The sequence below is a fragment of the Alexandromys fortis genome, unplaced genomic scaffold, assembly GCF_014885135.2.
Source record: "Alexandromys fortis isolate MF-2015 unplaced genomic scaffold, M_Fortis_MF-2015_v1.1 scaffold_187, whole genome shotgun sequence".
Taxonomy (NCBI): Eukaryota; Metazoa; Chordata; class Mammalia; order Rodentia; family Cricetidae; genus Alexandromys; species Alexandromys fortis.
The window spans coordinates 2,778,002-2,793,346 of record NW_026068088.1 but is presented as its reverse complement, the minus strand read 5'-3'; the positions used below and the strand labels follow the sequence as shown (position 1 = coordinate 2,793,346).

Here is a 15,345-nt window from a genome sequence, read left to right as displayed (position 1 = left end):
ACAGTCCGGACGGAGCAAAAATTTATTTTGCCCCAGAAACCCGGGCTGCAAAGTTTCAGTTTCGTTTCCCAGGAGGTCCCTCCCTGTTCCCCGCAGAGCCACCTCCTTTCTTTCCCTGCGGTCTCCTAGGGCCCTCGCTCCGGTGAGTAGTTTGTACCTCGGGCGGTGGGCTCTTGGGGTAGTAATTTCTCCGGAGTCCCAGGCAGTCTTCTTCCTTTCCAAGATCGGAAGAGTGGCGGGAACCGGGATCCCAGGACCCGACCTTCTTAAGGGAGGGTGCAGCAGAAGGATAAAAAGTTTTTCCCATGTCTGTGCTCTTTGAAACTATATTGTTTGGATTTATATTTCCTGAGATGTGATTCTGAATTAACTCATAGAAATTGAGGGTGTTTACCTGGTTGGTGACCGGTTATGTGGGTACTTAGGAATTTTCGGCTTTGGGTCCTTAAGATAGCCAGCAGCACAGATCTGCTTGCTGTCCAGAGTCCCCAGAGAGTAAGGTGGAGAGGCACCTGACCACAGGTGTTGGTACCTGTGAACAAAGCAAAAAGCCAATGCCTCCAAGAGCTGGTTTCAAGCCGAATTTTAAGGTGAGGTGGGGGAGGGGAGGAGAGTACCCCAGCCTGGGAGAGCTGTACTCTGAGAGCTCAGTCCCAGGCCTGGAGCAGATGAGATGGGTCAGGGAGAGGATGAAGGTTCTTTTAGATCTACAGTGTCAGCAGAAATGCAGTGGAGATTATGTGTATTAAGTGTAAAGTTTACACACATCGTGATGGTTTAACTTGTTACAAGGGGACGGCTCATCTTGACAATTTGACTACATCTGGAATCAGCTAAAACCCAAGCTAGCTGGGTAGAGCTTGTGAGGAGTTTTCTTCCTTCCTTCCTTTTTTTGTTTTTATTTTTCGAGATAAGGCCTCTCGTGTAACAGCCCTAGCTGTCCTGGAACTGGCTCTACTGTGAACCAGGCTGGCTGCGAACTCACAGAGCTCTATCTACCTGTGCCCTCCTCCCCAAGTCTGTGCAACACGTCTGGCTGTCAGTGATTTTCTTAATTGTATCATTTCAGGTAACAGACACACCCTAAATCTGGACCACACCTCCTGGTAGCCGTCTATATAAAAGGACAAGGAAAAAGGAAGCTTTTGCTTCTTTGCCTGCACGCTTCAGAGGCACGAAACAGATGCCCTGCAGCTGTCTCCCAGGAACCTTAGAAGTCTTTCTTCTGTGAAAACAACACTGCCCTCTGGAGGCAAGGCGGACCTTGTCCCCGCAGTCGGTTAGTATCCAGCTTACTCAAGATGAATGTATGACAACTGTGCTCTGTTTTGTTATTTTTTTCCCAACTGCGCTCTGATGTACAGTTTTTCTATTGCAAAGACATTGTAAATCGCTCCAGAGACTTAACGATGGCAACAGTTTTAGACCACTGTATTGTACGTTTTAATCATGAGTCTGTTCATAATCTTTAGTTTTTACCTACTAGGCTAAAATCATGAAAGTATGGTGTTCTCCAGAGTTTCCGACTTTGATCTAGATATCTTTAGGTCAGAGCTGTATCACAGGTTCAGTTGAATATGACCCCTGCAGGTTCAAACCGTTTTCTTAGTCCTCAAACACTGTGGGGAGCCCCACTGCTCAAAGACTGCTGTTTGGAGACTTTCAGTCTCACCACTTTGTCATCACTTTTTAAAGACAGCAGCCCCTTCCAGCCACTACAGCACCCCCCCCCCATCCTGACTTCTCTTAGGACGTAGATCAAAATTCAACAGAAGGTAGACAGTAACAGCAGCAAAATTACATGCGAGTCCTCATCATCGACATGTTAACCAAAAATTATTTTCAGGTCTCCTATGGTATGTTCTTTTTTTTTCTTCCACTCCGCCCCTCTCATTTTTTTTTTCCAAGGCTTGGCATGAAACTCTGTAGACCAAGCTTGCCTTGGATGCCTTGAACTCAAGAAATTCAGATGTCTCTGCCTCCCAGGGCTGGGATTAAAGGTGTGCACCACCACACCTATTCTATATATATTTGTTGTTGTTTGTTTTGTGACAGGGTTTCTTTGTAACAGCTCTGGCTGTCCTGGAACTCACTTTGTAGACCAGGCTGGCCTTGAACTCACAGAGATCAGCCCCCCTCTGCCTCCTGGAGTGCGGGGATTAAAGGTGTGTGCCACCATGCCTGGTGGTCTATTCTTACAAGATCCCTCTCAGTTTTAAAAGCCTTTAATCCCAGCACTAGGGAAGCAAAAGCTGGTAAATATTTGATTTGTAAGCCAGCCTCATCTACTTAGCAAGTTCCAGAGAAGCATGATGAGTCCCTGTCTCAAAACAAGAACAAAAACCCAAATTCCCTCACTTTTTGGTCGGTGCTAACTGTATGCTTTCTATTTAATCCCAGAAATAGACCACCCTCTCCAGGATCAGCAGACTACGCCTGGAAACGCGAACTGGTATAAACAGCTAAAGACCCACGTGAGACCCAAAGGATGGACTTTAACATGGTAAAAACATAAATACCTTTTTGTCATGAAGTTCAGTCATTACATGAAGAGTTCTTTCCCCAACAATAAGAAATCTGGGGTCTTCAGTTATAGCTTGCATCCTCATGGTTTTACTAGCTCAACGGAAGCTTCTCCCAGGGACTGTACAGATGGCCCAGTGGTTAAGACTGTATACTGCTCATGTAGATGACCTAGGTTTGGTTTCTAGTACCCGCACGGTGATTCACAGTGTTGCCTGTAGCTACAGTTCCAGGGGTCTGATGCCCTCTTCTAGTCTTTGTTGGCCCCTACACGCATGCAGTATACACAAACTCACAGAGTTTTTTGGGGAGGCTAGAGAGATGGCTCAGTAGCTAAGAGCACTGGCTGCTCTTCCAGAGGATCCAGGTTCAATTCCCAACACCCACAGGGTGGCTCATTGTCTGTAACTCCAGCTCCAGGGGATCCAATGCCCTCTTTTGGCCTCCATGGCATACATATGATGCACAGATATACATCTGGGCAAAACACCCATACATATACAATTATGTTTTCTGTTCTGGCTAGGGAAACCCCACAAGGCTTTGGAAGCTGGACTCTGTTTGAGAGCTCTGGCTTATTTTAGTTGAGGCCTCTGTGTCTTCTCAGGTGTTAGCCTCCAGCTTTCATCTTATTCCGAATTAGAAGTGCAGCGGCTGAGCCTGGTAGTACACACCTATAATCTGAGTGCCTGAGTGTTCATGAGGCTGTGGTAGGAGGAGGACTGCTGGGAGTTCAAGGCCAGCCTGGGCAATTCAGTGAGTTCAAGGCCAGCCCAGGTACAGCGAGTTGAACAAGCAAAAAGTGCATTGATCTCTAAGGGACCTAGGACCGGTACTTGCAGCATTTAGTATTTTCAGTGTTTCAGGCTCACAGGCTAAAAAGAACACTACAAAAATCAACAAACCAAATAATGAATCTACACAAACAACAACCAAGACATTTCCTTCCCCAGCCCAAAAACCCGTGCTCTGAGCAGCGCTTCCTCTTCCTAGAATGCATGTACTGTCCATCATCTCCTCTTTTGCAGCTTCGAGCTTTTAAAGGAGCCGTTTTCATGTTTTTCACAGGGTACTGGAGCAGCAGCTTATGCCGAAAGACCAGGTATGATCGCCTCACTCTCACTCTTGTTTAAGAAAGGCTTTGCTCATCTCTTCCCTCAGTGCAGAAGAGGGCACACGGAAGGAGACTGCCTCCCCCTCGAGGGCTCAGGTGTGTGACTGTAGGCCCTGAAGATGCCAGCTCCTCCTTCAGAAGGGAAACTGCTTCAGAGGCACTGGGACAGCTGAAGATGTGTTCTCTTTGGGTCCCCACTGTCCTTTTCCCTTATTGGCAGATATGATACTCTTTTCTCTATTCACTTTGTAGATCTGCCTGGCCAGAACTCAGATCTGCCTGCCTTGGATCAAAGGTCCGCATCACTACTCTCGATCCTGTGAGATGCTTCTGACCATAGCTCGACAGCCAAAATAGGCAGGAAGGGTGACCAAGAGCTAAAAGAGCCAACCTGCCTAATTTTAGGGGTGGCCCATCAGAGGTTTCCCGTCAGTGCTCAGGCCAGTTGAGACCAGCTGCTTAGATATGGCTTCTTTTGGGTAGAGAGGTCACCAGAAGCCTTTCTTTGGCTCAGACTAGAAATGGAGTAAATTACTACATTTAATCTGTTTTAGGATGCATGTTTTCTTGCATTTTGATGTCTCTGAAATGATCCCCAGTTTGACTGACATTCATCTTCCTTTCTCAGACACAGGCTGTGTTGGTAACTCATTAAAGACTCGACACTTCCTCTTGGGATAGTTAGACCAAGGGCAAGCCCAGAAATGAAATCTCCACTTCTCCTCATGTTCATCTTTCTGTAGTTTGTGGTCTGTAGTCTGTCTCTTATGTGTGTCTGTCTGTCCTCGTGGTCTGTCCCTAACATAGGGCTTTCTGTTATTTGGCAGCACAGAAAACATAGTATGGTAAAGGAATTAAGAATTTTTTAAAAGAGTTATAGAAGAGAAGAAGTTACTTTACTGACCCCAGCTGACCCACAAACAGATGTTCTCAACCTATATCCATGCGTTGCTTCCAGCAGTTAGGAGTTACTTTGCTTAAGGTTACCTTCAACCTATTGACTGCTTTTAGCAAATGATTACCACCACACACACACATTATTCTGGGTCAGGGACATGGAAGAATCATAGTTTAAGATTAAAGCTATGCATTTAGTTTAAGTTTTAAAAATGGATTGCATAAGTATGTATACTATTGCATAGTAAGATTGGTTGGTTGCATTTTTTTAAAGATTTATTTATTATGCATACAGTATTCTGCCTGCATGTATGTCTACATGCCATGTATACAGTATGTATAGTGTATTCTGCCAGCGTGTATGCCTGCCAGAAGAGGGCACCAGATCTTATTGTAGATGGTTGTGAGCCGCCACGTGGTTGCTGGGAATTGAACTTGACCTCTTGAAGAGCAGCCGGCACTCTTAACCTCTGAGCCATCTCTCCAGCCCTACACTGTTTTCTTAAAGGCGAGATTAGAAGGCTGGATATGCAGTAGAGAAACAGATTGAGTACATAATTTTAAGTCATTCCTAGGCATATTAACTTGGTTGCAAGGTCGGACAAAAGTTCAGTTTCTGAAGGCAAGAGGGATTTTCATAAAAACATATGTATTATCATCATTCCACAGGTTGGGTTATCCAGAAACTGGATTCTGAGGTAGAGGGAGGTATATAAAAAGTTTACATGAAAGAAAAAGAGAAATCCACCAGGCTGTATGAAGATCTGTGCTAGGTGGGTGTGGTGGTAATCCCAAGGTTTAGGAGGTGAGGAAGGAGGATTATAATTCAAGGACTACAGAGCAAAGTCTTGTATTAACACCACCAACAATAAAATTGTAATGGTAACCCCACCACCACCACCAAATTGAAGTCTCTGGCAGCCTGAGGTGTGTGTTAGAGGTGCCCCACAGGCAGAAGTGGCCTTGCTTGGCCTTTGGTGATCAGGGGGCTGCCTTGAGAACTGTGGCTAGTGCTGAGGTGAATTTTAGTGGTAACAGCGACAGACTTTGAGATAACTAGATTTTCCACAAGTCAAGGAAGAAGTGAAACATCCTATATTTCATAGTGTGAAATATGCAGTAAGTGATATTTATTTTTAAAGACAGGATCTTACTATGTAGTTCTGACTGGCCTGGAACTCACAGATTCTGCCTGCCTCTGCCTCCTCAGCGCTGGGTTTAAGGAAAGGCATGTACAGCATAGAAAATAATTTTTTAGTTAATTGGTTATAACTCTGTGCTGATTTTGACTGTGAGGACCTGAGTACGTGTCATGAGGCTGAGGTTGTCAGCCTTCTACCCATTGGCGATCCTGTGTTGCCCATCTTCCCTCAGTACAGCTCTGAGCAGTGACTTGTGGGAGCTGGATCCATAGCTCCCGTAATGACCACTCTAAAACTAGATCTAGAGTTATGTGATCTGCTCAGCCCTCAAGTAGAGTTAAGCTTCATTTGCTAATCAACACACACATTATCCTTTTTTGTTCTTGTATTCCTGTCTTAGTTTCTTACTTTCTCTTCTTATCCAGAACCCCTGGTGTTTTCTAGAATCATTTCTTAAACTACTTACACTCTAAAGTCTTACTTACTTCAGGATTTTCTTCTAAGCAAACATAAACCCAGGCACTAAAAAAAGTGAAGAAGTGTCGGGTGTGGTGGTGCACATCTTTAATCCCAGTACTTGGGAGGCAGAGGCAGGCAGATCTCTGTGAGTTCGAGGTCAGCCTGATCTATAAAGCCAAGTTCCAGGACAGGCTCCAAAGCTACAGAGAAACCCTGTCTCGAAAAACTGAAAAAGTGAAAAAGTTACAAATACAGCTTCCCTATGTTTTTGATTCATAATGAAGTCATTTTAGTATGTATATGCACTTGGCATGAGTCTTCCCAAACTCACAATTTTTATATACATTCAAGACCTTCTTAGCCCCGGCACAAGGTTTTCTCACTTAGAGGGGTCTGACTAAATGCCACACACAAGCCTGAGCCCTTTTCAAGTGACTTGGCATTGAAGACTCTTAGTTGTCCTTGGCCTGATTCCACGTGTGGGTAAAAAGCAGACTCAGCACAGAGGGGAGTGGAAGGTCATCTATCTTTAGAAGTAAGGAACTCAGTCTCATGGTGTGGAAAGGAAGCAGGTCCTTTCCAAAAGAATCGTTATTCATTGCTTTCTTGTTTTGTCTCTTCTCCTTTTCCAGCCAACGATTTTTTCAATAGATGGTTAATTCCTGTTAAACACAATGTCTTCGAAATTTTAAAAAGCAATGAGAGTCAGCTATGTGAAGTCCTCCAGAATAAGTTTGGGTGTAGCTCTACTCTGAGCTGTCCAGTTCCAGCAGGAAACAGCGCTCCTGCTCAGCAGGTCTTCAGAAGGAGGCTGACCCCCGGGATAGAGCTATCTATCTGGAAGGATGACCTCACCCTACACGCTGTTGATGCTGTGGTGAACGCAGCCAATGAAGAGCTTTCACATGGAAGTGGCCTGGCCGGGAGCCTGGTGAGAGCTGGTGGTTTGGAAATCCAAGAAGAGAGCAGACACCTCGTTGACACCTATGGTAAAGTTCCAACTGGTACAATAGCTGTCACAAAAGCAGGAAGGCTTCCTTGCAGTTGGATTATCCATGCCGTCGGACCTCGGTGGACATCATGGAATGACAAGACGACAGCTGTTGGGTTGCTGAGACTTGCCATTAAAAACATTCTAGACTATGTCTGCATAAAAAACATACACATTAAGACAGTAGCAATTCCAGCCCTGAGCTCCGGAATTTTCCAGTTTCCTCTTGACTTGTGCACACAAACAATTTTAGAAACTATCCAGTTATATTTCCAAAAGAAGCAACTGATCAGTGATTTGAAAGAGATTCATCTGGTTAGCAACGAGGACCGCACTGTTGCTTCCTTTAAAGATGCAGCAGAACACATCCTGAGGAAAAATGAGCTGAGCCTCGGGACAAGTCCAGGAACTACCCCTTCTTCCAGTGTAGAAAGCATCCGGGGGAAGAAGGAACTGTGTCCCTGGGAGAGTTCAGGAACTATCCCTTCTTCCAATGTGACACTTCAAATTGGCCAGGGCCTGACTCTCCAGATTGTCCAAGGCTTCATTGAACTGCAAACAGTAAGTCTTTAATTTTGATTTTTTGGGTTTTTTTCTTCTGTTGTTGTTCTTTGTTTTCCTAGCTGTCCTGTAAACCAGGCTGACCTCAAACTCACAGAGATCCACCTGCCTCTGCCTCCTGAGTGCTGGGATTAAAGGTGTGTGTCACCACCACCTGTTAAGTCTTTGTTTTTATTCTCTGGCACCGACAAAGTGGAATCCTGGAATGAATGAATGAATGAATGAATGAATAAATGAATTATTTTTAATGTATGAGTGCTCTGTCTGCATGTATGCCTACATACCAGATCCCATCATAGATAGTAGTGAGCCAGCCACCATGTGGTTGTTGGGAATTGAACTCAGGACCTCTGGAAGAGCAGTCAAGTGTTCTTAACTGCTGAGCCATCTCTCCAACCCCAAATTAATTGTTAATTATTAAGATATTTAAGGTGGAAGACCATAGAATGTATCTTTTTGGGGTTAAGAATGTGGATGTTGGGGTTAGGCCATCTAGATTAGAGACCACCTTCATTAGTTCCTAACTCAAATGCTTTCTCCCAGTCTTCAGTCCTTCTTCTGTAAAACACATTACAGTAGCACTTGACATCTGAAAGTTGGAATCAGCATCCAAGAAACACTTACAATACTGTGTGGCACATGGTTAGTATGAAAATTAAAATTAGGCTATTATTCTTAGGAATCATAAGGAGTTAGAATCCTCTTTGATCCCAAAGAACTTAAGCTCCTTCGTGTATCTTTGTTGTTTTTGAAACAAGAAAGTTTTTTGCCGTGTCATCAAGGACTCAGTCCTCTTGACTCAGCCTCAAGCACTAAATTTTTGTTTTATTTTATTTTTCTATAGAACCTTGGCTGTCCTGGAACTCACTCTGTAGATCAGGCAGGTCTTGAACTCCACCTGCCTCCACCTCCCGAGGAATGGAATTAAAAGCTACTATGCCCCAGCTGAGCACTAGAATGAATGAATTTAGTGTGTGTGTGTGTGTGTGTGTGTGTGTGTGTGTGTGTGTGTGTGGATAGGTGTAGGTTTATGTATGTTTATGTGTGCTTGTGGGTGGAGTTGCACACCTTGCACATGTGTGTAAAGGCCAGAGATCAGCCTTGGTTGTCTTCCTAAAGTATTGTCTACACTTCTTTTCTTTCTTTCTTTCTTTCTTTCTTTCTTTCTTTCTTTCTTTCTTTCTTTCTTTCTTTCTTTCTTTCTTTAATATCCTGCCTGTAGGCCAGAAGACGGCACCAGATCTCATTATAGGTGGTTGTGAGCCACCATGTGGTTGCTGGGAATTGAACTCAGGACCTCTGGAAGAGCAGTCAGTGCTCTAAACCACTGAGCCATCTCTCCAGCCCTACCCTTCTTTTCTTGAGGCAAAGTTTCTCATCTGTCTGGAACTTGCCAGGTAGCTTACTGGCCAGCTAGCCCCAGGGAACTTCTTGTCTTGGCCTTCTCTGGTTTGCTGGGATTATGAGTGTGTGTTACCCCACCTGTTTTTTTTTTTTTTTTTTAAACAGAGGTTCCCGCAAGAACTTTACTGAGTCATTCCTGCAGTTCTATTTTTAATCTTTAAAAAAAATCCTTTATTTGCAAATATTTCATCGGGAAAACCAACCACTCAACATTTCTGAAGCAATCTATCAATAATAGTAAACAAAAGTAGTACTTAGGAATACGGACAGGCATGGTGGCTTACCCTTGTAATCACTGTAATTGGGAGGTAGAAGTCCATTGATCAGGAACTCAAGGTTGTCCTCAGCTCCTTGACTTGGAAGAAGCCAGCTTTCGCTACATGAGACCTTGCTTCAAAAATCTGGGGAAAAAACAAAAACAAACAAATGAAAAGAAAGGAGGGGGCTGGAGAGATGGCTTAGTGGTTAAGAACACTGGCTGCTCTTCCAAAGGAATCAGGTTCAATTACCAGCACCCACATGGTGGCTCACAACTATCTGTAACTCCAGTTTCAGGGGATCTGAACCCTCATACCAGTGTCCATAAAATAAAATTAGATAAACTTTAAAAAATAGAGTCCTTTGAATGTATAAAAAAAGGATGTTAATTGAGCTTAGAGCAATATATACACAGAAGTAGCAAAAAGCAAAAAGCAAGGTAGAGGGTGAAATCCTAACTGACACCCCTCTAAAAGCAGCCACAGGCTGGGTGCTCTGTGGAAGGATGCTTGTTCAGCATGGTTTGGATCACTGAACTGGGAAAAAAACAGAAGCTGACCTCGGGTTGTAGCGGATGTGAACTGGCAGGGGGGAAGGCTTTCAGGGAAGTGCGGGTGATGGTAAGAGAGACAGGAATCCACAGGCAGGATATGCGGAGTTTGGATAGACTCAGTGAAGTTTAAAATCATATCTTTATTATTATTTTTGGATCAGCGATGTGTCCTCTGGTCACAGTCAAATTATAATTGACCAATTATTAGTGAGAATAGCACTTATTACCTACAAGTCAATCAGCGTGAAATGGAGGAGACTATGAAATGAAATACTCGAGGAGTCATTAGTGTAGCAGTTTAAAGCCAAAGTAGAAGCATTATTGAGTAATATCCTTTTAACAGATTTTATTGTATGCATTTGTTGTCAGCAGCTTGCATGCCAGCCAAGACTACTCAGTGATACCCTGTCTCAAAACAAATATCACCCATAGAAGTACATAAGTTTCCTTCGATGGAACCAAAGACATTGGGGTAATTAGAATTTGGGCACCGAAGCAGCAAGAACACAACCACCTCTAGCGCTGCTCCAGAGTTATGAAATATAACTGGTGTCTATGTGTAGTATGTTTCCGTAGAGCAGTGGCTCTCAGCCTTCCTAACGCTGCCACCCTTTAATATAGTTTGTCATGGAGTGGTAACCCTAAAATTATTTTTGTTTCTATTTTGTAATTGTAATCTGCTACTGTTATGAATTGTAATATAAATATCTATGTTTTCCAGTGGTCTTAGGTAACCCGTGAAAGGGTCATTCAAGGCCCCCTAAGGGGTCCAGACCCACAGGTTGAGAACTGCTGTTGTAGACTGATTGGTTGAAGTGGCTGCCTGTGGAATAGGTGGACGATTGTATATCCATGAAGAAAGAGAGCTACTTTTCACTAAAGACCTTTTGGTCTCGTTTACTTTCTTTAACCTTGTGCATGAGAACATAAAGACATGAGATGGCAGAGAGTTCCTAAGAAACTTTATTCTTTGTTCCAAAACAGCCTGCACAGAGATAGCAGGGAGTGACGGAGGTAAGGCAGAGAACGAAACCTGTAAGGGTTTTCTCAAAAATCACCGTGGACTAGGAATTTGGCTCAGTGGTCGAGTGGTTACCTAGCATGTGCAAGGTCTTGGGTTCAATCCTTAGCACTGGGGAAAACAACACAACTGGGTGTGATAGGCTGTGTATGCTGGAAATTTTAGCACTGAAGAGATGGTTCAAAATTAATTTGGAATACACAGTGAGGCCCAGTCGAAAGAAAAAACCCCAAACTCAAAAAACCAATAACAACAAAAACAAAACAAAAAGCAAGCAGGCATTCAGGTAAAAAGCTAAGAGGACTGGAGGATGTAGTTCAGTTGGTCCAGTACTCATCTAGGAGCATGGAGCCTTCATCCAACCCCTAGGGTCCAGAAACCTGTAAGCCCAACACTGGGGAGATAGAGGCAAGAGGATTGGGAGTTTTGGTTTTTCGAGACAGGGTTTCTCTGTTTAGTTTTGGAGTCTGTCCTAGAACTCACTCTGTAGGCCAGGCTAGCCTTGATCTCACAGAGGCCTGCTTCTGCCTCCCGAGTGCTGGGATTAAAAGTGTGCACCATCACCTGGTAGTGAGGATCCAGGAATTTAAGGTCACCTTTAGCTGTGTGGGAAGTCTCAGGTCAGTCAGGCTGCAGGAAACACTGTCTCAAAAACCAAACAAGTGTGGTGGTGCAAGCCTTTAAACCCAGAATGAAGAAGTAGAGACAAATGGATCTCTGTGAACTTGAGGTCAGCCGGGTCTACAGTGAGTTACAGGCCAGCCAGGGTTGCATGGTGAGACTGTCCCAAAAACAAAAGAAACAATCAGGCAACAGAGAAGACTGGGAGAAGGCTCAGCTGTTAAAAGGATGACTGTTGTAATAGAAGACCTGGTTCTGTCCCCACCACCCAAATCTGGCAGTCACAGATCTGTAACTCCAGCTCCAGGGAATCTGGCATCCTGCTTGGGGTTTTTCAGGCACTACACTCATGCGTACAAACCCACGCAGACATATGCACACAATTGAAAATAAAATCTTTTTTTTAATTTTAGTATTTTATGGGCGTATGTGTTTTGCCTGTGTGTCTGGCAAATACATGCTTGGTGACTTCAGAGGTGAGAAACGGCTTTGACTCTCCTAAGAGTGGAGTTATTGACAGTTGTGAGCTGCCTTGTGCTAACTGGGAATTGAACCCAGGTCCTCTGCAAGAGCCACAAGTGCTCTTAACCACTGAGCCAACTCTCCAGATTCAAAATAAAGTCTTTAAAACAAAAGAAGCCAGAGGGAATGGTCAGAAACTTGAAATAAAAAGTATAATTCAGCAAAGGTGAATGCAATGACAATATCATCCTTATATGTACAGGAAAAACGGCTTCGTAGCAAAGAAACAAACTCTCTGGAAATATCAGTCTATTGTGAAATCAATTTTTGTGAATCTGGGATATCCAAAAAGTAATTTTCAAAACTCTTTGGGAAGTACAAATTAGTCATTTAAAAAGGAGGGATTTAACGATAACTCCTGTGTTTTCTACCCTTTTCAGACTGAGGTAATTGTTAACTCTGTATTCAATTACAATCTTAAAAGCGGATATGTGTCACAGTCAATCCTTAGAATAGCAGGACCTGAAATGCAATGGGAACTTGATGAGGCTAAACGGTCTTCAGATTGCCAGCCGGTACTGGTCACAGGAGGATTTAAATTGTCGTGTCAGTGTGTGTTCCACGTGGTATGGCAGCACGATAACAAAGACCAGGTAAGTTCAAAATCTGGTTGTTTGTATAGTTGCAGAGTCTAGGCGGTTTGTTAAGTTTCCATTGTTTCATTATGTTTGTAAGCTATTATCAGATGATATATCCCTGTTAGGAAACACACCTATGCCCGACTGAAAGGCTGAGCAAGTATGGTTGCCCCAAGTTCTCTTAAGTTTGACTTGACATGTCTAAGTGTACACCCTGCATGTGGGCACTGAAACATCTGAGCCCTTCTGTCTGTGCACCAGTTTGCTTCACAATTCACGATGACTTGCTCTGTCTTTCCATGGTGAGGTGGGATTCAGCCTTTCCATATTTTCTTTCACAGGTTAAATTCCAGCAGGAGTTGGATTCACACCATTCCAGTCTAATCTATTACCTGGTCTCTTCTGACTGTGCCTATAATAGATATTGACTCTTAGCCAACTCCTCCCCCAAAACACAAAAATTAGAGAATAGAGGGAGGCCGTTCAGATGTAGAGATGCTTAATCCCATGTGCATTTTTTTTTGAGATTGTGACTATCTTTACATAGCTGAACTCACAGACATCTACCTGCCTCTGCCTCCTGAGAGTTAGAATTAAAGGTGTGTGCCACCACTACACTGACTGTTTTTTGTTTTTATTTTTGAGATAAAGTTTCACTGTCTAGCCGAGGCTAGCCTGGAAATATGTAGCCCAGGCTATTCTAAAACTCATGGGAATCCTCCTGCATCTGCCTCCTGAGTGCCAGCATTATAAGCCATCACACCTAGAATGCAAGTGTGTGTGTGTATATGTGCGCGTGAGTTTGCGGGTTTTTGTGTGTGTATTCTGTACTATGTCTTGTTCTTTGTGAGAGAGTTCTCTAATCCTAGATTGGCCCTCCAATCATTCTCTATGCTTCATCTTTCCAAGGTTCTCAAGGTTCTTCCACAGACAACCTTCCTGTCTGTATGTAGTAATTCAATGTAGTATTGAAAAGTTGATAGAGGGTTAGTTGACATTGTGGTCCACTCCTTTTTTTTTTTTTTTAATGCCAACATTTGGGAGGCAGAGGCAGACAGACCTCTGTGAGTTTGAAGCTACGTACTCTACTCTAGCCAGGGTGCCTTAGTGAGACTTTGTCCTTAAAAAAAAAAAAGAGGAAAAAGAAAAGTTGATGGAAGTTTAAATCTGCCAGGCTATTGGCACTTCTCCAGGAGAAGGTACACAGTAGACTTAATCATGGTGAAGGACCACTCTTTGCCTCATTTAGTCTCCATCTCCTTCTAAACTGCCAGGGACTCTGTTGACTTGGGAGTGGCCAGTGAGTGGCACACTGACGCTTGGCTCCCTAAGATGGGGAGGACAATCAAGGCTTTATAAATGGGAGAGAGTACAGTGCTCAGATGCACTAAGTAGCATTTAGTTGCCGCAGTTTCTTATTTTAGACTCAAAGGTTGATCTTGAACTTGTATTTATCTTACAGATATTGAAAGATGCAATGAAGAGTTGTCTGAAAAAATGCCTTCAACTATACGTAAATTCCATTTCTTTTCCTGCCCTCGGGACAGGAGGGATTGGTATAAAGGGCAGTTCAGCAGCGAGGGTAATGTTAGATGAAATTTTAACATTTGCTAAAGAGTACCCGGAGAAATCACTGACTGTAAGGATTGTGATATTTCCAGTAGATAAGGAGACATACAAGGTTAGTTAGCTTCTTGGAAATATCTTACAATTCATTCAATCACCAATGTCTAATTAATATCTCTAGTCTAAGAGGCTAGGTTAGGATCCCACATGTGGTGGGATTCTAACTCGGTAAAGTTTAATTTCTGCAAATTACTCACCCTTGACCAAATGTTCAAGTTCACCCCAATCAAAGTCATGCTCACGATTTGCTTTTCTCTTTTCCTGTTGTGTTTATTCTCTTTGTTCTGTAAAGGTTAGCAACCTAGTTTTGGTATGGGATGATTCTTTCTTCACTTTCTCCCTCTTCTCCTCTTTCTTTGGGGTATTTCTTACTATATTTTGTTTGTTTGTTTGTATTTTTAAAATGGTTTCTCTGTGTTACACTCTTAGATGTCCTGGAACTAGCTCTTGTAGACTAGTTTGGCCTCAAACTCATAGAGATCTGCCTGCCTCTGCCTCCTGAGTGCAGGGATGAAAGGCTTGCACCACCACTACCCTGCTCTCTTTGGGATATTTCTTGATAGTTTTTGTCCTGGATAGAGCTGAGTATCTATAAAAGTATAAAAAGCAATAGATGGTTATTTAGCAAATATTTCTTGTGTATTAACCTAAGCCAGGCATTTTGTCTCAGAGTAAGAAACAGCTCTGCAAAACACACTGTTGGCACCTCTCAGGTCAGGTGTTCATCACTAGTGGACAGAGCTGGAAGGATACTGCCACAGCTTGCCCTTTGGCTCCACCTCTCAGATCAGGTGTTCATCTGTTGATGGGGGCTGCTTGTTTGTTCCTGGTCACCTAGACCCAAAATAATCACTCAGAAACTATATTAATTACAACATTGCTTGACCAATAGCTTAAGCTTCTTTCTAGCTACCTTTTACATCTTAAAATAACCCTATTAATCTGTGCATCACCACAAGGTCGTGCCTTGCTGGCAAGGTTCCAGCATCTGTCTCCAGTGGCAGCTATATGGTGTTTCACTAACTCCACCTACTCTCTCTCTCTCTCTCTCTCTCTCTCTCTCTCTCTATATATA

The 15,345-nt window shown here is 43.3% G+C and overlaps 1 protein-coding gene across 5 annotated transcripts in view; it reads left to right on the top strand.

The window, feature by feature from the left end:
- The first annotated feature begins 7 nt into the window (after positions 1 to 7).
- Positions 8 to 15,345, top strand: part of Parp9 (poly(ADP-ribose) polymerase family member 9) — a 33,250-nt gene continuing 17,912 nt past the window's right edge. Inside the window, exons 1-7 of one of the 5 annotated variants that reach the window (XM_050122366.1) lie at positions 8 to 142; positions 1,070 to 1,279; positions 2,401 to 2,503; positions 3,592 to 3,625; positions 6,768 to 7,687; positions 12,447 to 12,659; positions 14,107 to 14,325. In XM_050122366.1, the coding sequence (XP_049978323.1) occupies positions 2,489 to 2,503; positions 3,592 to 3,625; positions 6,768 to 7,687; positions 12,447 to 12,659; positions 14,107 to 14,325 (1,401 nt within the window). In that variant the 5' untranslated portion in view covers positions 8 to 142; positions 1,070 to 1,279; positions 2,401 to 2,488. Of the gene's footprint in view, positions 143 to 440; positions 591 to 1,069; positions 1,280 to 2,400; positions 2,504 to 3,551; positions 3,734 to 6,767; positions 7,688 to 12,446; positions 12,660 to 14,106; positions 14,326 to 15,345 lie in introns of those variants that run through there. The other 4 variants (XM_050122365.1, XM_050122363.1, XM_050122364.1 and 1 more) reach the window with 4 other exon arrangements.